General features: G+C 40.0%; 1 protein-coding gene across 2 annotated transcripts in view; it reads right to left on the reverse strand.

Moving 5' to 3' along the window:
* KIF26A (kinesin family member 26A) overlaps positions 1-25,116 on the reverse strand; it is a 101,584-nt gene that overhangs the window by 10,498 nt on the left and 65,970 nt on the right. For both annotated transcript variants that reach the window (XM_075029717.1, XM_075029715.1), the window contains exons 5-11: positions 19,817-20,000; positions 5,777-5,986; positions 3,694-3,787; positions 2,953-3,215; positions 2,515-2,698; positions 2,057-2,216; positions 179-341 (exon numbers count right to left, since the gene is read on the reverse strand). In XM_075029717.1, coding sequence (XP_074885818.1) covers positions 179-341; positions 2,057-2,216; positions 2,515-2,698; positions 2,953-3,215; positions 3,694-3,787; positions 5,777-5,986; positions 19,817-20,000 — 1,258 coding nt within the window. The remainder of the gene's footprint in view (positions 1-178; positions 342-2,056; positions 2,217-2,514; positions 2,699-2,952; positions 3,216-3,693; positions 3,788-5,776; positions 5,987-19,816; positions 20,001-25,116) is intronic.

Below are 25,116 nucleotides of genomic sequence, written 5' to 3' on the forward strand. Positions count from 1 at the left end.
AGGATTAAGGATTGGGGGCGGGATGATGGCTCAGTGCCAAGTCATTTGTCAGTTCCTCTCCTGAGCTTTTATGCATTTTGTATTACTTCTTACCGCTGAGAAATCCCATGTTCCCCCACCGAGAGGTTAGGAAAACTCATTTTCAAATGAATTAATTTCAGCTTGTTTGTGAACCAACCTTGGATTTCTTCTTTCTCATTCGGTGGATTCGTGATGCAAGCTGAATGGTGGTGAGAGTTTCTGCATAATTGGCTGGGGAGTCAGAAATATGCGCAATCATAGTAGTTCTGCAGTTGATGTTCCCAAGTGATTCCCTCAACAACATTGTCAACTTGTTGTCCCTGTTTAACAAATGAGAACACTAGGATGGTTTAAAGAAATCACAATCTTGTTTTGCAGATTTTTACACCACAAGCTACGCTTTCACTCTCATAGGATATATGCATGTATGGTACATGTAGATAAGAAATATGCTATTATTTCACCACACTTAAAATGTGTCTATAATGTACACATACCAAAGATACCAATATTTTAATTATTTATCTCCCTGTGCATTTGCAGTATGATAAGTAATTTTATTTGTTACTTAGACAATTGTAAAACAATTGATTGATAACTAGTTTAGTTATTTCAGGTTTAACTCATATTACCCAAAAAGCTCATGAGTGCTGTATTTTTAGCTGGGCAGACTTAGTACCTGGATAGCTAAGCTCTGTGAGCTCTATGCAAACAATTTTGACAATAAGAAAAAAATAAGTCAACAGAAATGGTAAGAAATCTCTAAACAAATATAACAATGTTAGATATCAGAAATATATAAGCAGTGCCACCCCAACTAATCCAGTTCCCTTTCTGCCTGCTGTTCCCTGCTCTGACATAGCAAATGGGAAGCAGAATTTCTCTCTGAAGGCTCTCCTGGTGACACAAGTCCTTCGCCATGGACAGCAAAGCTGACAAGACAGGTGACATTTTGTCCTCCTCTGGTCTCCAAGACACCTCTCCACAGGGCTCCCTGGAGGCTGCTTCCTATCACCCCCCCAAGCTGGCCCAACATGTGGGTACTACCATCATGTCGGCTCATTAAACCATGGTAGGTGAAAAAGCTGAGGATCTGCCCTTCCCTATTCTAACCTACTCATCGTCTACTCCATCCACAAATCTAGCAACTAGCCTGAGGAAATTATCTTTCTGCTTAATACAGAAAGAAAGAACACCTGTTTGAGATGCAGCACTAGATAAATATGTGAAATGACATGATTGATAACGGCACAAAGTTATAACGCATGAAGACAAGCAGCAATTAAATTTAAGGACTGAAGGCCAAATTCTGGTAAGGGTGTTTACAATGTGGCTGCTGTCTTTACGCTAGGCTCCCCTCAGGTGTGTTTGACATAATATTATTGTCAAATACACTCCACAAAGGAACAAGCCTAAATGTTCACTTTGGCTAAACAAATGTGCAACATGGTGGTCTTCTTTTTTTAATTGAAAAGATGTATCATCCAAAAAGGCATACAGAAGTAACAACCTTTGATGACCATACTTGATAAAGTCTCTAGTAATTTTTTGAAATTTCAATGCAATTTTTTAATTTGGAAAAAGGAGAGAAAATCCTACGAAATTTTGATGAAATTGTTCACTAACGTCCAGCTGGCTGAGATTGGTCTAAAATCCAAACCCAGGAAACAAAGAGGTGATAGAAGGAAAGAAAACATTTTGGCTGTTCTCCCCTGCTTGTTTCAACAATCAAACCCTCCCCAACGTTTCACCTAACTTAAGTACATACCAATATACATCTAATTTTTGACCATGTAATTAAGAATTTCATGTTACTGACATTGAAAAAGTTGTGTGTAGTATATATACATATAGACAGGTAGATGAATAGATATATGTATCTGTAATATAGAAGTCACCCTAAAAGAAGACAGGCCCCTCTCTGACAGAACTTCCTTTAACTTCATCTTAAGTAAAGAGTAAATTGTTGATGGAATTCATTGCTAAGGTAACACCAGCCACAAATTTAAGATAATGCAGACAATAATTCACTTACTTATATGGCACATGCTTAGCACCATTAATTAAGGCCAAAATTACATTGCCCAGGGCAGAGAGAGACAGACATAGAGAGCCTCCTCCATCTCGGCTCTTGCTGAGCACTTTTTCACAACTCCCTAGATCAATGAGATGCAAACGGCTGCGTCCTCCAGACACTAAAACAAAAAGGGGAAAAACAATTGTACATCACGTTCTTGCATGGACTCAAGCCAAACTTGGTATTCAAAATGTATTCAAATGAGGAAAATAATGAATACAGCATGGGATAATGACCAAATTAAATATTAATAGTAAGGAAACCAGATATTGGCCACAGCTACCAAAGTTAAAGGTGACTCGACTGGCTTGAGGGTTCACTTCATTTTTTCTTTTTAAGTTTATTGCAAATTATTGTTTAAACCAACCCTAAACCACGTAATTTAAAAATAAACAATATGGTAAGAAGATTCATACTTCCTCCCTTGCCACTCTTCTCCATGCGATACTGGTATATGTGTAGAGTGAAGAGCATATGGGAATTCCTTCTATCTTCTTCCTCGCATTCAGGTTTGCTGGTACTTCTGGCAGCAATTGCAGCATCAAGGAAAAAGGCAGCTTTCTCTGCTGTCGGGGCCCTTAGCTCACTTTGGTTTTGAAGCTTGAATATAAACAAGAAAATGACTAATTAGCACAGGGGCATTTTTTTTTATTATTATTTTTTGCTGAACTGGCTAAATCTCTAGGGCACTAAAAGAAACAAATATGTACACCATGGGAGAAGGGCTTATGAATTAAAAGCAATAATTTTTTTTTACTGTCTTAAAAGTTGTCATAATTGTTGTCAGATAAAAGGAAATAAAAAGCAGAAGAAAGTCAGCCTCAGAAAAATCTATGTTGTGATATCCATTATACCTGGGTTCCACATATTGGATCTTCTCTCAGATAAACCCCGGGAGACTGGCCGTCTTGAAGGCTGCCAGTGGCTACTTCAGCTAACAAATCCTTAAGGTTTTCATCTTTGCCACTGATCTCCACAGCAGATACTCTAATAGAGAAACGAGTCCCAGTTTTTTCTTTACGTTCATTGATTAATTTGAAGAGCCAAGAAATTGCACAGGGGATGATACCAAGGCTTTGTGTGGAGTTATCTTTCCCAATCATGGTAAAAGATTTTCCTAGAATGAAAAGACAAACATGAACTTAATTCACCTTTCTTGTACAAGACAGTGTCTCTTCATATCACCACTGTACATTACATGCAATGCCATGTGCTGCACAGATAATGGGAAAGAACAGATGCAAAAATGCAAAGTATTTAATTATTAATCCATTACTATTTATTCAATTAGTTTTGCAATTATTGTAACTCAGACCCACAGCAAATTAACGTTAAAAACATCTCTGATCTTTTGATTTTCATCACAATGCACCTATATAAACTTGATCTTGAATAAGCTAATCTGATGTTACATTTTACCTTTTCAAATTAAAACTTACAATCCCAGTGTAGAAATAAACCATGATAAGTTTGCAAAGCTAATTAAAAAGAAATTCTAATCTATTCATATACTCCAGGTTTATTGTTCCAGGAGCTGACAGCATGTAATTACCAGACTGACATAGTAATTAACTGTAACGAATTTGGGAGCTCACCAAGCTTGACATGACCAAAGCAAAATATGCAACCATCTGCACCATTCACAACAGACTGGATTACTTCTGCTACTGTTCCAGAGCATACCTCAGCCTGAAAGAAAGATTGGAGACAAATAAGTAAAAGAGCATATACTGCTATGGTTTTTACTATACTTCTGTAATGAAATGAATGACTCAATATTTTTGAGGCGCAATATTCTCCCCATTTTTATGGCATCAGTCCTATTATTTTAGTAACTATGCTATCTTAAAAAATAATAAAATATGTTACTACAGCCTAAAATAGTTTTCAATTCTATTAAACCAATTCTCTTGGAATATTGATTCTATGACTAATGTAGCAAACTGAATGCTATCCAACCAGGCTTCCTGCTGGTATAATAGCTTAGCCAAGGCTATTCAGCAATAGTAGCAACTCCACTGAAATTAAGCTACTCAAGAGTGCTCACAGGAATTAGAAAGACATTCATACTGGAGAAAATGCATTAAGATCCCTGAATAAGATTTCATAGTATCACATTTTCCTCTTCCAGGGGAAACATCATCATCAATAAAGAGAACTTTCAAAAATGTTTGAGTGTACTAAAACCAGTTTATCCACATCAGTGAAGGTTTCAAATATACAATAAGATGATCTATTAAATACAGCAACTGGGGGCAGGGGAGAGGGTTGGTGTAAATATGTAACTACAGTGAAATGATAAGGCTCTGTTTGCAGGTGCATGGCAGTAAGCTTGCCTCAAGCAACAACACCTGCGCAGAAGTGGCCAACATCACCCAGAAACACCACAAACAGGCCACCCCACGGGCCCACCACAAGGACCTGCAAGAGCCTAGCCAAACCAGGATTCAACAACCTGAAGGACTGGTGCCAAAACCAGCAGAGAAGCAGGCTGTGACCGGCCACCTTGCAGCAGGGCTGGCAACACAAGTAAGAAAATGCCACTTCCAGTTCTGCACTAATATTGAGATCACTGTTGCATATTTCTACACAAAGATGCCATTTGAGCTCATGCAGAATCTTAAAAACAGCCTCCTGATGTTGTTACCATTGCTTTAGGCACTGATGTGTGTGGAAGGTTATCTTCCATCTTTAGTACTTGGCTGGAACTTGGACCTAATAGATATTTTCATATCTCTCGTTTGGGACCCCAAAAATTAAACAAAATCCTAGGAGGAGATCTGAGGGTGGGATTCTGAACTAGATCTTGTCATGTTTTCTCAACATTAATATACCGTTTTGACCTTGGATGTTTTGTGGTGTATTTTTCACCCTAATTTTTTTTCAGCACTTCAAACTTGGAGTAGTTCTTCATACGCTGCTGAATTTGTTCTTCTTTTTAAAACTGTTCTAGGATTTTTTTTCTGAACTGAAGATTTTTCCCAGAAGGAAATTTCAGGTGTCCATGAGTCCACATCCATCCCCGAATATACTGCAGCCCACAATCCTCTCAAATACCAGGCATCCTGTCTGTGTATCAGGTTTCAGGTCTGAGGCTACTACTGCACAAATACACCCTTTTGCAGGCCAAAAGAAAGGCATGCACCATCATCAGCACAACCATCAAGATAAAATCATCAGTCAAAACCACAGTATAAACAAACTGGAAAAGGCGAGGAAAATATAAAAGCTGCCTAACTGTTTCAGTATAGCAATCCCACAGGGATAGCTGTATCTCTTCTCCTAACAACAGCATTTAGTTTAACGTTAAACACATGTTCATTTCCCATTGAAAGCAGTGGGGAAGGACTTTATTTCAGTGACATCAAATGGGTTAAAACCTAACCGGATGGAAAAGTGCATTTCAAATTGGCTGTGTGTCTTTCTCTAACAAGAGAAAATGCAGGAAGATAATTTAGTCAGTAAATCCATCTCCCCAGCTATTATTCCTTAATTTTACATCTCGACTAAACTGAAAATGTAAGAATTTACCCACTCGTCTATTAATTACCATGTATTTTCCAGGCATTAAGGCAACTCATTCAAATAAAATTCCCCAGAAACAGAAAGAACTCTTCAGGCAATCAAATGCAGTGGCCATGAGAAGACTCAGGAGGTTTATGCGAGTGACTTCAGTACCTGTGAAGCATCCTGGGGGAAAACTGCATCAAAGGCAAACATCTTTGGGACAGCAACAATGCCTCTTCTGTGACCTGCATTGGAAGGCCCGCTTGCCGCTGGATCATAAAACGTGATTTGCTTTTTTCGTGGGTCTACCTTTAGGAAGGACATGGATTCAGATGTTTCATGTGCTCCTTGAAAGGGACAAATCCTTACCATCACTTTCACCTGCAAGAAGAAAGCAACAACTTGAGTTCCCAGCTACAGATAAACACATGCAAAGCATTCCTCCCAAACCCACTCCCCTTCCCATGACACATTCATTTGTAATATTTAGGTGTGTCAGAACAACCGTGGGACAAAACCAGAGCCAGATTTTCCAGCCTGGTTTCCACCCTGGGGTCTTCATTGAACTAGCTTTTAAAGGTGCACTTTGTCCCTTCAGTTGACTCTGTTCCAGTTTTACCATTTCAATTTATAAATGTCTGATCTGCAGGTAGGTGTAATACCATGCCTAAAGAAAAGGAAACACTAGTCTTCTACCTTTCAAGTACTCAATGTGACTGCAAGCACAAACCAACCCACTCTGAAAATCAGTCTGAATAACAAAAGTCTCAGACACCTAGCACATTCAAACTGAACTAAATCTAGAAACTTTCAATTCATTATCAAATTCTTCTAATAAAAAGCTGCTTCTCTTATAGCTTTCCCAGGCAGATGCCTTTACACTGTCATTGCTATGCTCTTTGGTGGTTAGTTGCAGATTTAATGGGAAAGAAGGGAAGAAAGAAAAAAAACATTAAAATGTCAAAAAGCTTGAGAAGAAACCACTCACAAAGTACATCTCTACTGCAGCATTGCAAATGCTGATTTCCTACACATGGCATTTTAAGACAGCATTGTTAGAGAGCTCAGACATGTTGGCTGTGATTTCCAACTCAGCTCATGGGTGCCAAGTGACTGGGTCTCACGAAAGTTCAGCAAAGGCTGCACACCTGCCTCTTTTAAGCTTCCCAGAAATCATACTTTTACTTTGAAAAACTGTGAAATACTGCCTCAAACCTGCTTACGACCATTTATCCTTATGAAATGCTCCCAGGTCAGAACCAGCGTGTTTTATACACCTTGCACTGAAGTAAATGACTATTACAGGCACAACTTCAACTCTGCACTGCCCAGCAGATCAAACTTAAAAAGAAAGCAATGCTCAGCCAAAGTGACTTTCCATGGTCGGTATGAAATGTTTCAACAACAAGCTGAACAACAAACAGTATTACCTCCTTATCCAACTAGCAGACAACTTTCACAGCACCAATGTTAACCACCTACTTTCACTGGGTGAAGAGCCTCCACGGCTGTAACATACCACCGCCAGCACAGCGGGAACAACATACACTCATACTCTCCAGAGCACCCATTAGAAGCTTCATCTTCTGCAATGCAACTGCTGACCCACAAAACACCCACTCCTTTTACAGCACTTGCGCCTGATTTGGAAGGGGAGTGACAGATAGCAACCCCTCTGCTGCAAATCTGCCAGGTGAACCCTCCAAAGACAGAGCACATGGTCGCTCACTGATGAGTCAGCACTCGGCACTGGTGAGGCTGCACCTTGAGTGCTGTGTTCACTTTCGGGCCCCGCACTACAGGAAAGACACTGAGGGGCTGGAGCGTGTCCAGAGAAGGGCAACGAAGCTGGTGAAGGGTCTAGAGCACAAGCCTTATGAGGAGCAGCTGAGGGAACTGGGGTTGTTCAGCCTGGAGAAAAGGAGGCTGAAGGGAGACCTTATCGCTCCCTACAGCTGCCTGAAAGGAGGCTGTAATGTGGTGGGTGTTGGTCTCTTCTCCCAAGTAACAAGTGATAGGACGAGAGGAAATGGCCTCAAGTTGTGCCAGGGCAGGTTTAGATTGGGTATCAGGAAAAAATTCTTCACCGAAAGGGTTGTCAAGCACTGCAACAGGCTGCCCAGAGAAGTGGTTGAGCCACCATCCCTGGAGGTATTTAAAAGACATGTAGATGTGGCATTTAGGGACATGGTTTAGAGGCGGACTTGGCAATGCTATGTTAACAGTTGGACTCAATGATCTTAAAGGTCCTTTCCAACCAAAATGATTCTATGATTCTATGAGTCAGGCCCACCTCTAGCCCTGAGCTGGGTGTTGCATGGGGAAGTTGGGTTGGAAAACATGCATCTCTGATAAAGAATGATCCTCCTTTTCAGTAACTTTTTGTTGCTAAATTTAACCTTAAATCTGCCAGAACACTTTGACTCCTACTTACTATGTTCTGAGAACATTATGTCAATAAAATGGTGTGCACTTATTACACTGACACATTCTTTGTGTGTTTACAAAAAAATGCGCTTTGCAGTCAGCATCTCCCCATCACTCCTGTATCCAGAGAAATAATGGCAAAGGAAGAACCAAAATTGAAAAACTACTTCAGCAAAGCACAACATGGGAAATGCAGGCAATGAACAGAGACCAGAACAGGCTGAGCCACCCTCTAGGACTGCCCTTCATATCAGGTAAGATGAAAAGGTGACGGTATCCACACCTGCACCCAGGGGGTGCAGTGAAATGTAGTGCCCAAGCCAGGATGATCCACAGCAGATGGGTGGCTGCAGCAGTAAGCACCGTGCTGAACTGTCCCTGCCTTTATCAACTGGGGAGGGTGGGTAGTTTGAAGATTTCATTTAGGTCCTCAACTGTTTCATTTTTCCAGCTCCTCGTTTCTATAGGGGCTAAGCTGCACACGGACATCCCTGCACAATTAGTCAAGCATCCTCACAGAAAATATCTTCCACAAAGAGGCTATAAAAGCTTTTCCCCAACATTTTTTCCGAACAAAGAGGTTAAGAAACAACTGACCCCTCCAGCAAACACTGCAGGAGGCTCTACCAAAGGTAGCAGCAAATTCTTCCACCTATTGACTTCAAGCAGTCCCTTGATTTCAACACTTTCTTTTCTTTCCCCTTTCATAGTGATATGAATATGAAAATACAGTCCCAGAAAATAAGCGAACCTTAGAATAAATGAAACAGCTGCTTCAAAAGCAAAGTGCATCAGAGGTGACACATTCAAGGCTGTTTCCCCATAAAAGCTCCATGAAGCCAGCTTTGTGTATTAGCCTGCTAGCTCAACCTTGACATGCTACCAAGGTGCTCAGAAAAATAACCTCCCTCAGGGAAAAAAAACAAACAACAAAACACCTAAATATATATATATATATATATATACATACACACACACACATATTAAAAAAAGTACAAATGCCCACTTCAGGATCACTTGATTAAAATGAATTTTTAAATATATGCTGTTTTCAAAGCACTCCTCTAAACAGGCCTTTATGTTCTCTCTTCTACCTATTATTAGATTATAGCAGCCAGAGCTTAGATAAGAGGAAAATTGGTTTACTCCTGACCTAAACAGCAAGTTACTCCATCAGAGCATTGCTCCCCCTAACACAAAGATGGCTTCACCCCCAGAAAAACCTTGTGTATCAAATCAGCTTTTTGAGACCACCTCTCTGAAGCAGAAAGATACTAAAATAGCTTCCCACAATAGGTCAGATCCAAAAATTAACAGGCCTCAAGGGTCATCTTCATTTTTACAGTGGAAGGGAAGTTTCAAGACAAATGGGAGGGGGAAGAGAAAAGCATCTTCTCCTGGGTCTCTTTATCTAGTTCTCATACAAAAGGCATGCTCACCTGTAGAGATAGCAATGTGCAGTGCAGGAAATCATCCAGATACAAGGGCTTGCAGTGAGGGGAGGATTCAAGAAAACACGGGAACCTGTAAATCTTGACAAAACTTTGGCCCGTAACTAGGGAGCAAAGCAGCAATACCCGCACTACACTCTAATGCTTTTATTTGTTTATGAAAATGAATTAGTAGAATTAAGTGCAATCACATATGTTTCAGGCCCACTCAGGATCACACCCTCTGTGGGCAGCTATTGAACAATACAGCCAGCTTTCTGGTGATCAGTTCTGACTGCAGTGGTACCAGCTATAGGTAACACTTGTACAAAGAAACACAAGATAAGGAATTTAAAAGAGAATGAATGAAGAAATGGAAGAATAAGACAGGTCTAAAAGAGTAAGAACAGGTCGGGGGGGGGGGGGGGGAGAAGAGAGCTAAAAGGAATGGCAATGAGGGGCTGTGAGGGTGGGGTGGAGGGAGGGGAAAGAGAGAGAGAAAGAACCCAAGACAGCAAAGACAATACAAATATGGTGATTCCAGAAAAGTCATCTCAGACTCAGGGCATCTCTGCCCTGACCACTTTTAGACTCCTTAAGGCGAGTTAAGGTGGCACATCCATCCTGTGATGGGGGTGACCCTTCCTGCTAGAACTGGGGATATTTAGTTACTCCTTTTGTGTAGTTCTTCTTCAATGTCACAGAAAGATGCAGAGTAAGGAAGATAATTACAAGTGGAAGTTTATCATCATCAAGGATACAAGGATTTGTACATAGACATTCACACAGATATTGAATATTGGATAGAGGCTCCATTTTAATCAGGATGTTGATAGAAAAAGAGGATAGGTTTGTATCTGAGTTCAATTTCTTCAAATAAAAATAAAAGAAACACAGACATCACAATACTTGCACATTATTAACATTTTTCTCAGTGCCTGAAGACAGCCTAAATCATGCAAACCACTGAAGTATCTCATTAATTAACTGACTCTAATCTGGTGGATTTTGTACACTGGGGGTTAAAACTCCACTACTGAACTTTCCAAATTCATGTTTCTGCAGGACCCAAGACGTCAGCAGAATTGCCGAAGGAAACCCTATTAAAATCAAAAGCGTTTGGGAAAAGAAGATGCCAAATACATCCTGAATATGCCATTAAAAGATAAAGAATTTAAAAAATAAATAAACGAGCACATAATTTGGAAAAGCCCTAAAAATGGGTGGCATAAGGTCAGAGGCCCACCCAGCACAACAATGGGTGTAATTTTAACCTTCACTGGCAAGGCTGGGAGAGAGATTCACAGCAATCAAGAATTTTTTATTCTTTTTTTAAGTTTATCTGTCTGTCAGCCTACAGTGGAAGTCAGGGAAAAGAAAGAGTACAAAAGTAAACATCTGCAAGCTAGAATTCCTTTGCTCCAGCTATGTCATGGCAAACCCAGTGGATGGATGCTGAAACATAAAACCAAAAATCATACCACAATTTTATGCACACATAAAGTATTTAAAGGGAGATAAAGTGGAAAAGGGCAGATTTCTGAAAAAAAAAGAGAGGAGAAAAAAAAAGTCCCCTGTGTGGAGGACAATGGCTATGTGGAGGACACTGGCGCTAAACCCATACAGTTTTAGAAACACCTGATGACACCAGCAGAGAACCACAGATCCATATAGTACACTCAAATTTCAGTAATTTGTTGGAGCCCTGAGCCAAAACTCTAGACCTTGACATCTTTGACCCTTAAGAAAGTCAAATCTAGATGCATATTTAACAATTCTGACCTAAACACTGCAATATCTCAGAAACTGAGGGCTGTGCATCCTGGCTCTTCCTCCTCTTGCAGCCCTCCTCCTCCATTGCCACTGTCTACACCATTTCACACCCAAGCGTCACAAGGAGGGACCTTCTCCCCCATCGCCACACGGCAGTCGGTGTTCCCATGCTGTGACCTTCTCCAGTAGTGCCAGCCCGACATGCCCCCTTTGTGCGGACTCGTGATTTCCAGACCTCCCCCTGCATACGGAACCAGCTGCAGTTGAGGAGAACAGGACAGAGGAGTCACAGCAACCAAAATAACGGGCTGGCTTCAGGGCTGGTCAAGAATGCAGAACATCAAGCATATGTCAGTGCCAGAAAGCAGGTTTGGAAAAAGTAAGAGACAGACCAAAAAGCCGTGAAACCCAAATTTCAAAGCAACACTCTGACAGCAAGACGTGAATGTGAGACTGATGGCCAGAGGCAAGCTAGCAGTTTTGTCTACTACAGCCCATATATTTTGGATATGCTCAGTTCAATGGAGCTACGGCAAAGTCACACATCAATGAACACAAAACTCCTCCAAGACCAGTGAGGCATGCGTCATCCCAGAAGAAAACACGTCCAAGGCTGAATTTGTAGAGAAAAGAGCCAGCGATAACAGAGAGAATGACACAATCCTACACAATTTTAGACAGAAACAGCCAGGAGACTGAGACAATCAGGTTCACATCGATTATTACCCCGTAATCAAAAGAGATGGAAGGGCTGTCAACTCTGAGACCAGAGAAAGAGGAAGGACCATCTCACACTTAAAGAACCAGATGATTTGAATTCTGTTCCTAAGACTATCATGGACCCCTAACGCATGTTTTAGACAACAAATAAAAAAAAAATACTACACATATATATATATATATCTCAGAAAGTTGGTCATTCATTTTTCAGTGGACTGAAGGGTGGCAAATACTCTATGTGGTTTAATTTGGGGCAGACATGTAGACAGAGAAGACTCCACTAATTCACTAAGTAATGACTAGACTCCACGGCATTTCGAATGCTGAAGAAATTAAGACCCTGACCCAGCCAAGTATGTTAGCACAGGCATAACTGGAACATATGGTACCTCCTTTGAAATCAATGGATGTGCAGTGTTCATATGTTTATAGTGATGGTTTGTTAAGCATTTGATGCTTATAGAGTTGTCCAGTTTCAAATTAGACAGAATGAGAAGGAAAAAATAGAAGGAATGAATTAAAAAGCATGTAAAATTTTAAAATACATGTGCTCAAGCCTTTTTTACTAAAATAAACTCTGACTTTATTTGTCTGTATTTTGGGAAAGTGCTGGCACTATACTGGAATCCATTCTAAAAATGCTGGTCATATTCTGCATTACAGCAGCATCATAATCCCTAAATGAACAAGCAATTTGGTCTTTAGCAATAAATGTCATTATATCAAATTTGAACAGACACTAAATATTCCCTGGAAACACACATCCTTGACAGGCATCGTGCAGCCAGGAAGTTAATTTTGTCCAGTGTTCACAAAATGGCGTATAACAGCAGGTTAATTAAATAACTATGTTTAGACATCCACCATTCTGAATTAAGATTTCTCAGCAAGAAATTACAAAGAATTCACATTCAGTTGAATAAAGGCCATTTTCCAATGAAATCACTTATTTTTCAACTACAGTGTAAATCAAATTACCAAAGTCCTAGTTCAGAGCCAATATTTTTCATGGATTTAATTGTAACTGACAGATATATAACCCTTGCTAAATTGGTTTACTGTGGGTAGTTCTTACAAGCCTTTCATATACTGCCGCTACCAATGGATGGCAAATTTATATGCAAAATTGCCATGCTAGCATAGACCATCTAGCTCCCCTGGGAGAACCTAAAAAAAAAAAAAAAAAAAAATCACTTCTGTATTGTACTCTATTAAAGAAGAATTGATTCTCTGCTCCCAAAAGACATGAAGAAAACTATTTCATTTTTAAAGGTGAAAACAAAGTAGAAGAATATGTATTTTTATCTAATTTTTCCACGTTTTTGTTTAAGCAGTTCAAGGCATTTCGGCAGGGATCTATGTACCTTGGATGATACAGGACTACATACATTGATAGAAAAGTACTTCATATGATACATGATTTATATCAGAAATAACACTCTAGTCATTAGGAAACAAGCAGCAATAAAGATGACAAAATTAAGTACCTATTTGTTATCCGTCATCAAACCATCGTAAGAACCAGTGAATGGGACATACACCACACTTAAGAAAACCCTACATGATCAGTAAATCATATTAGCAGTACCTTAGCTATGGCTTGGTAAAGCATAAATGAAAGTAAATGTCTAAAACTCATAAATGGAGACCAGTATGTATATACCTGTCCAAGAAACATGTCTGACAATTCAGGTTCTCTTTAAATGCTCCACTTCAATTGTCTCACACAGGAGGATTCTGTCATTCTAACATAAAAAATTGACAGGAACCTTGGCAGAGACAAGCACTTAAAGTTGCTGTTGTAAGTGATGCAGTATTATAAAGAATGAGTTGAATAGAACCCCAGAAAAAACATTTTGCATTAAAAAGGCTTCCTACCATGCTAAAGAAAAATAGCAAATTAGAATGCTACACAGCAGCCACTGTAAAAAGGATGTCTTTTTTAATACCACAATATGATAAATTATCTTAAGTAGCACATTAATGTCAGAAATTGAGCATAATCTAACTTCTTTCCAGTGACAATATTAAATGGCTTTCAGACGTCTTTCCTACTATTCTGACATTAAATTTAATAACACCCAGAGAGACCACAAAAATGATTCAGTTACAAGAATCATACTGTACTGGATCATTGCCTTTTAAGTAGGATTCAGCTAAATGATTTGGACTCTGATGTTTTTGGCACATTCAAGAGAAAGGTATGAAATTTGCTATGTAACATTTATCAGTAGCGGGCAAAATTCCTTTCAGAATCCAGTTTGCATTGGTAGTGGGATTTTCCTTTGTGCATGAGAGTTTGGTTATTGTTGATTATATGAAACACTAGTCCCAGAAAGACCTACAGTTCTAAAATTTTTATTTTTTTTAAGCTTTTCCCTGCTTGGTATTCCTGAATATTGACAAACCCTGAAAGCACATGTGAGAGTGTAAAACATTTTGCACCCTTAGTAAAGAAAATTAAGCAAAAGGCTTAATTAAAGATTTGTATCACAGAATAAGTCCACACACTTCTGCTGAAATTATTATAAGGGGAAAAATTGGTATTTGTGAAACGTAAAAGAAATTAGTAAGACATTTATTTCCCACCCTCCAAGACAGTACTTGAAACAATGAGAAATTATAAACAGAAATTGCAATAGATACATACAGGCTCTCTGCTGTACTAAGTCTCTAACAGCAAATATACTCAACGACAGAAGCCATATAGCAATTTCACCACAGCAGAACTGTATGATATGCATGGAGATGATGATGTGAGATTAAGAACAAACGTAGATCTTGGGCTCAAATAATCAATAACTGAGTTCAAGTGGCCATAATGATCTTTTCACATTCCTGCCTCCTCCAGCAGTTCTCACAATGCACAGTTACTTCCTTTGCTATAGTCATACAGCTTATGATAAGCAAGAATTCAAGCTTCTTCCCTTCCCCAAACATCCATCCAGCTCACAAGTTCAAGACAAGGTCCTATAACCAGTGACAGGACCTGTCCAATTCTAGACACCATAGAAACACCCAAGATAGTCCTGATGCTGCCTCTGCTCAATTCAATCAGTTCTTTAGATTCAGCTGTCCCTTCACCCAGTTCCAAATAACTCTTATTCATGTGTTTAACTTTGAAACCAATGAAAAGGACTTAATGCATGAGGAAGCTCTCCACTGAATTGGTGCTCTGGACAAAGGGAGTTTCTTCGGCAGGATAAGCCAATAGTCATGGTAGGGCAGCTTTGAAAGTGCTCATAAAATAAGGAAGGTGATATTCCAGGTATGGATGTTAATTTGTTTGGTGAGGTCTTTTTTTCCAAAGGTTTAGGCTTACTGGGTCCAGGTCTGTCAGACCAGCAGCAAAACACACCCTGCTGCTGCTTTTGCATGCTGTGGTCTTAGGATCCAGCCCTTCCCTCGCTCAACCACAGCAACAGCTCCCCTCTGAGAAGGTAATTTAGGGATAAATACATAGGGCAGGAGGGGAAAACTTTACATTTCTTCAGTTGTTACCATACTCTATTTAAATAGTATTTAAAGATACTACCTCAAGGAAGAAGGCCAGTAAAGAAAAAACATCAATGAGTGACTGTTATTTAAGCATTATGAGCCTGAAGAGCAATGTGTATTTATATCACATACTGTTAGACCCCCCCTCTAAAACTAAAGATGCTTAATCTTCTTGCCTCCCGAACAGTCAATAAGGCATTTGTTCAGAAGCTCAGACTCATGATAACAAACCTAATGCTGTAGCTTCCACAATGGCTGATAGAATGGGTTACAGTCACGCCTGATTTCCTTACAGCTTATCGTTTGTGCATGCATAGTTAGAGCTCCTTCTCTTACGTACATTACCTTGTGTTAATCAATATGAAAGTTCATCAGCCTCTTTATCCACTCAGTAATTTCAGTGTCATGACATCTTTTTCCAAGCCTTCACAGTCAGTTTTAGCTTTGGCTGCTCTGAATACACAGCTTCACCACCTCATCCAAAGCATTTAGGAAGACACCGAACAGCACAGACCTCCATATGACACCACCGCCAACTTTGCTCCAGTGCAAAATCTGCCCTCTTGTTTCATACCACTTATTAAACCACTAGAGAATACATGACAGCTTAGGGGTTCTTTAAAAAAACTAGGTCAGGGCACATGTCAAAAGCTTTTTCAAAATCCAGATACACTCTATCAACCAGACCAACCCTATTCAAATGCTTGCTGACTCTTCCACAGAATGCTAACATATGTGTTCCACCTGTAAAAGCTTCATCAACTGATCCCTATTATATCACATTAATCCCTGCCTGCTAATTTCTATCTTTATTATTGTTTCAACCACTTTGCCTGGTTGCCTAGTCTGAGAGTCAGCCTTATGACACTATACTTCTAGATGCCCTCTGGAGCCCTTTTTTCCCTTTTGGCCCCAAAGTGACATGACATTTTCCACATTCTGTTCCCGTGTCTCTTATAGTGTATTGAATACCAACTAAAAGACAACCTTGAGCATCAGTGGGGGAAAAAATGTTAGGAATTACCATCGCAGGGGAAACAGAGAAACCCAATCATATTGGTCATTGTAAATGTTTCAACATGTCCTTCGCTCTAAGCTTTCAGCAGGTTTACAAAAGAAATGTGACTACCTAGAGTGTGTCATTACAGATAATAATTAGTTGCTGTAGTATTCAGGCCTTACTCGCTTAAAATAAACGGTATTTCCATACGGTTGACATATCATTCACTTTTTCAGCTTTTCATAAAGGGAACCACATTGCTCCCATTGAAGTATCTTGGACACTTCATGAGTTTCTAGTTTATTACTCTATTCTTCATACTCTTCTTAAATTTTATCTCTTCAGCCCCTTCACAGCAAGAAACAGCAACGTTTCTCTATGGAATCCTGTCCTGCTCTGAAAGAAACCATTTGACAGGAAGGGAATTAAAACTTGTCAAGCTATCTGTGCTCAGAGAAATCACCCCCTTGAGGAGAATAATGACTGGTCCTCCATGGGTTATTCTCAGCTTAGTAAAGTGAAGTTACACAGGAATTAGGCAGCCCATCGGCACTGCTAGATTCTTACCTGCACAGCAGAAACCAGCAAGGAACCACTCCTCCACATCACAACTAACCATGAAAGATAAAACAGCAGCAAGCGGGGAATTGAGGAAGGAAAAGGCTGCCCCACCAGCTGCTTAACCCACTGTAACCACACAGCAGAAACAGGGCGAGGGACACCGCTGACCTGGGAACGATCACACAAACCAAGGAGAGCACCAGCCAGAGCCACAGATGCTGTGGTAGGAAAAAGTGACTCCAGAATCCATCACTGATCCTGTCCCCTATGTGTATGTCATACTCATTATTGGACAGGCTGCAAGAAAAAGCCAAGGGAAAAGATAACCAGGAGGAGTTTAAAGTAAAAAGCTGTTAGAAGAGGAGGGACTGAAGTTAACAGAGGACCACAGTGCATCTGCCAGTGTTTGTTGATTGTTCTCTCAATTGCTATGCTACTTAAAGTGTGAGGAAGAAAGGCAATTACTTTATTCCCATCATCCTCATAATGAGATACTAGCTGACTAAATCTTAATCAGCAGAAGCTGGTGAAGAGGAAATTATAATGGAGAATGTTACTGTACCATGGGCTAAATGCTACCAAAAGCTAATTAGCATTGCTCAGAGAAGGTGAAACTATGAGTGTTTAGCACTAAAAGAACATCTATATAGGACTGACACTTTTCCTTTGACCACAAGTTCTAAGAATCAGGATACATCAGATTTCATTTCTGCTGACTCATAATTTTTACAAAAAGCTATATTGCTGGAGAATTTTTTTATGGGAAAACACTGTAATTTATAAAGCTGCAAAAGAGGAATGGGTTGAGAGAGATGTTTAATAGGTATTTCATATTTTAAACTGCGGATCAGAGAAGATGCGTAGTTACTTTCTTTTTTAAGGACCATTAAAACTAGTAACTAGCACCATCCATCACCATTTGGATGGTCTAGATCTTAACTCAAGAACTAAAGGGCTGATTCAATTAGCAGAGAGCTCTTATCCTCTCCAGCACAGAACAGGATTCCTTCAAATTGTGGTCAACAAGTACATGGAGAGAAGAACACAGCTGGAACACTGGGCCCAAACAAATAGTATCTTCAATAATGTTTTCAGCTGAGAGCTAAACAACAGAGACACTTGAGGGTCAACAGCAGCTTTTGAACCATAAAGGCTGGAAATTCTTGGTGTAGAGTGCCAGGCAGGAGAGCAACACCACCCGCATTGCCAGCATGCTACATATATATCCCATGTTGGAGGAGAAGCTCGCACAGCTAAGCAGCATAGCAGCTCAAGGTCCTGCCATGCCCCTTGGCATTCTGCTAGAGCTCTTCCCTTTGAAAGCCCTCTGCTGTGCTCACTAACGAAGAAAAGTAGGTAGGCCTACTAGGCATATAATCTCCCGCCATCTGGGATCATGCACTTGATTGTTATTAGACTTTGTTGATCTGTTTGAAGATACCAGATAAACCAGAGCTTTCCACGAGGTGCAAGTCGTGCCAGTAAGCGCCACCAGCCACCCTCAAAGCGTAGGAAAAAGGTTAAAGCCTCTTGGGTACACATAGCTGCAGGCACACAAGTGTAATGAAGTGCAAAGACAGTTTTATTGAGCTGCAGGCACAAGGAGATACAAGCATGCTTTAAAGGTCTTCCTAAGGCAAAGAGACTCAGAAATGCCATGCTCCCTGTTATTCCTGGTGCCACGGCCAAGTGCTAAGCCTCACGAAGAAGAGGGAGGCACAACAAATGGGCTCTGCTAAAACACACACATAGAAAGTATGTTCCTTAGCAAACCCTCTTCCACTTGGGAATCTCTAAATTACTTTGCCAGGTTTGCTGTATTCCACCAGTTAATACTACATCCTCTTTTCTAACACACTGGAAAAACAGAAGAAACCTCATTTTCATCTGTGAGTTTCCACCTGCTTAAAATAGCCCCAATTACTCCTTTGTTTTCCATTTAGCACAAACTCACTGACTTAAGAAATACAGAATATTCTCTGTAAGCAACAGTGTCAGCTATAGGTATTTAGGCTGACAATCTCTTTACGTTAATGCTGATTTGTATGGTTACTCAAGGTGCATATTTTAGCTCTCCTGTGCACATTTAATACTTCAATTCTATCTTCAAACGCTAATCTCTTGTAACCTATGTAAATAAGTATTCAGACTCTGCTGTGTGGGTGATTAAACAGTTATAAATATGAATAAAGCTCTAAATAATTGGGTTGTATTTCAATTAATTTTAAATAAAATCAGCATAAATTTTACAATTTGAAAGGTGCTGTATTTCCTAAGTTGGAGAGACATCTATTTCTCTCTTGCTACTTCATTTCCATATTCCTGATTTACAATGACATGTGAAGCAGAGGGAAACAAAGCCCCTTCAAGGTATCTCCTTAACCTCAAACAGACAGACAGCACCAGCACCAGTGGCTGAGCCTTGCTGGCAACACAGAGACTACTTCTGCCAAAGGTGAAGCCTGTACGTGCAATGGTTTTGGACCAATAATGTCAAAGGAAAATTTGTCTCTTACTTTAATAGAGGGAGTGACAAAACACCCTTTGCCAATGTTGCTGTCAGTGGTGTTAACTGGCTTCAAGGAAGTTGACGCTCTAGCACTTAATCTGCTCTGAGCCTGCCAACTCTTTCCAAAGTCAACAGGAGGTAACAGCTCTCAGGCATATTCAAATGGATGTGGCTATCTCTCTATCCCAAGACCCTTCCCTTAGGCCTATCCAACGCTGTTCTAGGCTGAAAGCTTCCAGCCCTGTTAGAATTCATCTAGAAAACTGTTTTAAAAAATTGAAATCTGAAGTTACCTTTCCAATGCCAGGGTTGTCCTTGATTTTGGACACAGCTCTCAGAAGGCATGGTGGTGCTGGGGGAGGACAGAGCTGCAGGATGCCACTAAAGTTAGTAGCATATATAGAGAAGTCGTGTGTGTGTGGCAGGGGCGGATGGTATTTCTTTCTCTTCGAAGACAGGTTAAGCTTCTGTGCTGCTCTGTATAAAAGTAATAGCAAGAAAGGACAATGTTACTAGGTGTCAATGGGAATCTGGACCAGACAAACAGATGCTCATTGTCATCACTGCCTGCTTAACAAATCAAGTCATTGTGTTCTAATCTGATTTCATAAGGACAAACCATCAGGAGACTAATAGAAGGAAATATGGGTAGAAAAATTACTTGAAAAATATTCAGTTAATTTCTCCCCCAACAGAGTTTCAATTACAATCTAACTTTCCCCTCTTTCCCCCAACAGCTTGACAGCTGAATCCTAAAATGCTAAAATCTCACTGACGTAATAAAAAGCTGAAATAATCCCCTTGTCACTGGCAGGACCAGATGGACTTTGCTGGTGATAACATTATGAAAGTGGTTCTTTGTACCCTCTACAAGTTACTCAAGGCAGAGGATAACACTCCAAGTCAGCTGAGCTCAAGATCCTCTCTTGTTGGCTGCACTGAAAATCCTTAGATAACAGAGAATTTCCTTCAAGACAGATTGGGTTTTCCTCCTCAATTCCATTCTTTCACATTAAAAGGGAAAGCTATTAAAAAGACATGCTTTAATGTTCTGAATGATAATGATCCTGCTTTTGAAATGCAGAATTTCAAAACATAAAAGATGAAGGAAAAATTAAAACGTACAATTAAAATTGTAACATTCTTCCTTTTGAATAAGAATAGGAACGCAATCAGTTTTTCTGCTATTCCCCATCAGCAACAGCAAACAGTATAGCAAGAAACAAAAACAGAAACTCGACTCTATATCAAAACCCACATGGGAAAAAAATCACCCTGCAGAGTTAAGTAGAACAAATATATGTGTTAGTGAGCACACGCTGGGCAACTGGGGATGGCAGTGAGGGTGAAATCTCAGCTCTGTCAAAGCCTAGGAGGGCTTTGCCACCCGAATAAGACGTGTGTGATCTGACCCTGAGACTGTCAGTATATAGCCCACCCTCAGATATGTACCGTAAAAGCATCCAACATGCTATCTTTTAACATTACTTTGAATGACTGTTAAGCCAGAAAAAAGGGAAAGTGTTACACTGCCAGCATCTGTGGGCAACCTGAGACCATGCTACTGATGCCAAAAGGTCTTCTGAGGACAAATCACTATTCTGGTCCATGCTTGCAATACAAAGGCTTGTCACTTTGGACAAATTAGTTTCTAAATATGTGACAACAAAAAGTCTCTTTATACAATGGCTACTTTATATTTTCATCATGCCTTTCAGCCCAGGATCTCCAAGTACTTTTCAGTGAGATCAAACTGGTACTAACATCTATGATGTATTATAAGCAACAGAAATATAGAGAAACTAAGGCAGTGCTTTGCTGTCATACCTAATTCGGGGTAAATCTAGACCCCTAACCTTGCCGTGAACCTAGCCATCAGGGACCCTCAGGCTGAGTCAGCTTAGTAAGCTGATCAGAGAAGGAAACTCTTCCTTTGCTTATATTTATGGCAGGTTAGAAGCAAAAATGAACACTGAGAGCAGGAGGGCTGCACAGTTTCTTCCAGCAGCAGTATTGGCTTCAAATGAGTTACAGTACAAAGAACTGGTTGTGTCTTGATGAGCAAAATTACTCACTTGGGTCAAGATTAGACAGCTAGTCAGTAGAAGGGGCAGGACACTCAATACAGACCTCCAAAATTCCCAGTCCTATGCTCTACATTCCCAAACTTGTGTGTTAAACTCCTAGACCTTTTTACTTCATCAACTTCTAGAGATGCAGACCCCCTATGTCCTTCCTTCACCCTCTACAAACACTGCAAGACTTAGAGAGAGACAAACACTCGTGTGATGAAAAAATGAGGCTCTGGTTCCAAACTCAGAGGGAGCCAGAAGCCACAGCCTTGTGAGGGACAAGTTGGACTTTTACCTCTGAGGAAAGAAGCAGCTTTTGACTCCTGCTGCATCCGGAAACTAGCAGGAACTGCGTCCCACAGAGAAGCAAAACACTGCAAGCATGGGTTTTATACAGAACCTCGGGTTTTAGGTAGCAATGAGAACTGATTTAATTGCCTAAATCTCAAATCTCCTTGCTTATACCTCATTCAGTATGAAAACATATGCCTGAAATAGTACACCAGGCAAACAATTGCACAACTTCACTATGGTTGCAGCTGCACACTAAAACCGTAATGCCTCCTAAATTATATGCAGCTTTATTGTGCAGAAAAGAGTCTCTACCTGTTGGTACTCTCATTGTGGAACTCAAGACAGTCATTACTCTCTATCTCCAAGTACCAATTAACAATTGTGGTTATTATTTAATCATCTTGTTGATTAATATGAAAGATAGTGTTTATTTCTTTGTTTACATGCTATGATCCCTTGTTGAAATGATAAAAACTCATCAAGAGAATGTCTTCAAAGTGCAATCAAGATATACATTAAATCCTGATGCAATAATTATTCCTTCAATAGATCTGGCTGAAGGAGCTCCTCTGGGAAACATATGTGAAACAGAATGAGATACAAAGGACAAATTTACTCAGGAATTCTGTATTCAAGCACCTAACTAAGCACTAACATTCAATGAGTAAATACACCCAAACAGGCCAAGCTAAGCAAAGTATATAAACGAATGAACAGAATATTCAGCCTTTTTAAAGTATAGCATCTCTCAAAATAGCTCAGTAAAACTAGTTACTCTCCATTACTAGTTGTCTTAACTTCCTCACCAAGACAGAACAATTTTCAAAGTGATTCACTTCCAAGAGTATTCACACACTTTCTGCATCTCCACTGTTCAAAGGACAGTGCCATATGCTAGCTAAAGCAATTAACTGCTATAGTGCTGATAAATCCTCTTCCTATGAGTCTGGAGTGCCACAATTTTACTAAGAAATTTGGCAAAGGGACTGCTGATGTCCATGCGAGATAACAGGAAACTGAAAAAGCAGAGGAACTAGAGTAGCTGTGGTAGAAAATAATCAGTGCTTTGATGGGCAACAGGCCAACTGCACTAATAATGATGTATGGGGTTCACATTTAAAAGCATCTCTTCTCAGGTAGTAGTGCACAAAGCTTAATTACAACCTCTCTGTGTCTGAATGCAAGAATTACTTTGCCCGACACTAAAATGAGGTTGTTTCTGGAGTTGGAACATCACAGGCATCTTGTACCAGCAGCATCAAACAGCTTGTTGGGTTTGGTTTTGCATGTTTTGTTTGGTTTTTTTTCTAAGGGAAAAGTTAAGGATCTAATGGAAAGAATAGGGCAATTTAGGCAAAATGAAACATTACTATCAAGCTGTAGACTCTGAACATTAATTCAAGTAATTGTCAACCTCAGCTCCTATAAGAAGAACGGTCAGTTCTTTAACTACTACAAAAGCCAGCTGGGCAGCAGCCTTCATATGCTTTGCTTGGGCTGCTGGACTGGTCCAGGCAAAGAGCGCCACACAAGGACTCATCAATCCTTACGCACTTCTTGCAGCACCAAAAATATACTTAGTGGCATCCCAGCCAAGTACTCATTAGGCCAAAATACAGGCCAAGCTGGTTTGGATATGGGCCCAACTAAATCAAACAAAATCCAACTTCACAAAACTCCTTACTTCAGTAAAATTCATGAGAGTATGTACTTACAGGGAGCCACATCTGAGACACTCCAGAGCGCTGGATTTTTCTGTAGTACTTATCCGACAACCCATTACTGAATTTACACCTAAGTTTCCCGTTCTTTTTTTTTCCAGCATTCCTTTTCTCAGGGGGAATTTGTCCCATGAAGACAGGGAAGGCAAAGCTCTCATGAACTGGGCCCTTTTTGCCTAGTACCAGAAAGACAGAAGTCAGGCTCATACAGATCACTTTCTGTAGGAGCCCAGTTGGGTGCCATGCCTATTTCCTGATTTGCTCCTTTTTCTCAAATTCAGTCTTGCACAGGAGGCCCTCACAATCATCTTCAGCACCACAGTGGGCTGTCTGACCTTCTCCAATACCAACTTCTGTTTCCTCACAGAGAAAATTATGACCTGTAGGGAATACTACGCAAAACGTCAGCGTTACAGTCATTTCTTTTTCTGGGCATTTTCCAAGCATTTTGTCACAGCTTTGACACAGAGGTACACTTTCCACCTGCCTTCGCTTTCCCCATTCAACCTCCACGAAGTACCCTTCTACAAAACATTCTTGCAAGGGAAACTAAGCTCCGCACTCTTATGCCGCTCTTCCAATTAAAGCAAGAGAGACACCCATGTATATTATTTTTACCTCCGGCTGTGAGATCTACTGTCTACATTTTGCTTAACTCTTTCTATCTTTAATAGAAGATGTCTTTTAAGATGCTCTGGAGAGTTCTTTTCTCATAGCTAGGTGTCACAGTAGAAAATAAAACTAATATATGGCACATGCAGGGGCACTCAATATCAAATGACAAGGGACAGTCTCTAACCTGCTCTTTCCCCCACACAATTTACAGATTACTAGGTTTTCTGCCATGCATGGATGAGACCAGTGAGGAAAACCATGGCCAGATCAATTACATAATGCTTAGCATCTAGGGAGTAAGACTGTGCAACAACAGTAGCTACAAAGCCTGCCCATTGAAAGAACCATACGATTTTTTATTTTAAATTCTGCCTATGTCGTTAACATGACATTTCAGATATTCTGATGTACAGCAAGCTGCTTCTAGCTTACACTCAATGCACATGTTCTGCACGTTATAGCTGTGAAAGTAAACAGCAGAATTTAAATCCCTAAAGAACAGTGTTCCTTCTGGGCATAATTTGTCCATGAAAAAGAAAACTAGATTTGAAATTTTTATAACTATGCAAAATTATAAAATTTTTGCTTAACACTTTGTGGAATGTATTAAGCTTCAGAAGGAAGGGTGATGTGAAATGTACTCTGGGACACATACTAGAAATGGGTCAACTGAGATAGATACAGAGGATTTAACTGACATGGTGGGTTTACTGACAAACCACCGTAAGTCAGAAATAGAACTGGGAGTCCTGCTTCCCATTATTAAGCTCCGCTGACAAAAATAATAAACGAAAACCTCTGCACATTCATCTCAGCATGACTCATTACATATTAACAGTTTTAGTGTTATTAGCCAGCCTTATCTTTCAGAGATCACTGTCATTATTCATA

This window comes from Buteo buteo, chromosome 6 (genome assembly GCF_964188355.1).
Source record: "Buteo buteo chromosome 6, bButBut1.hap1.1, whole genome shotgun sequence".
Lineage (NCBI taxonomy): Eukaryota > Metazoa > Chordata > Aves > Accipitriformes > Accipitridae > Buteo > Buteo buteo.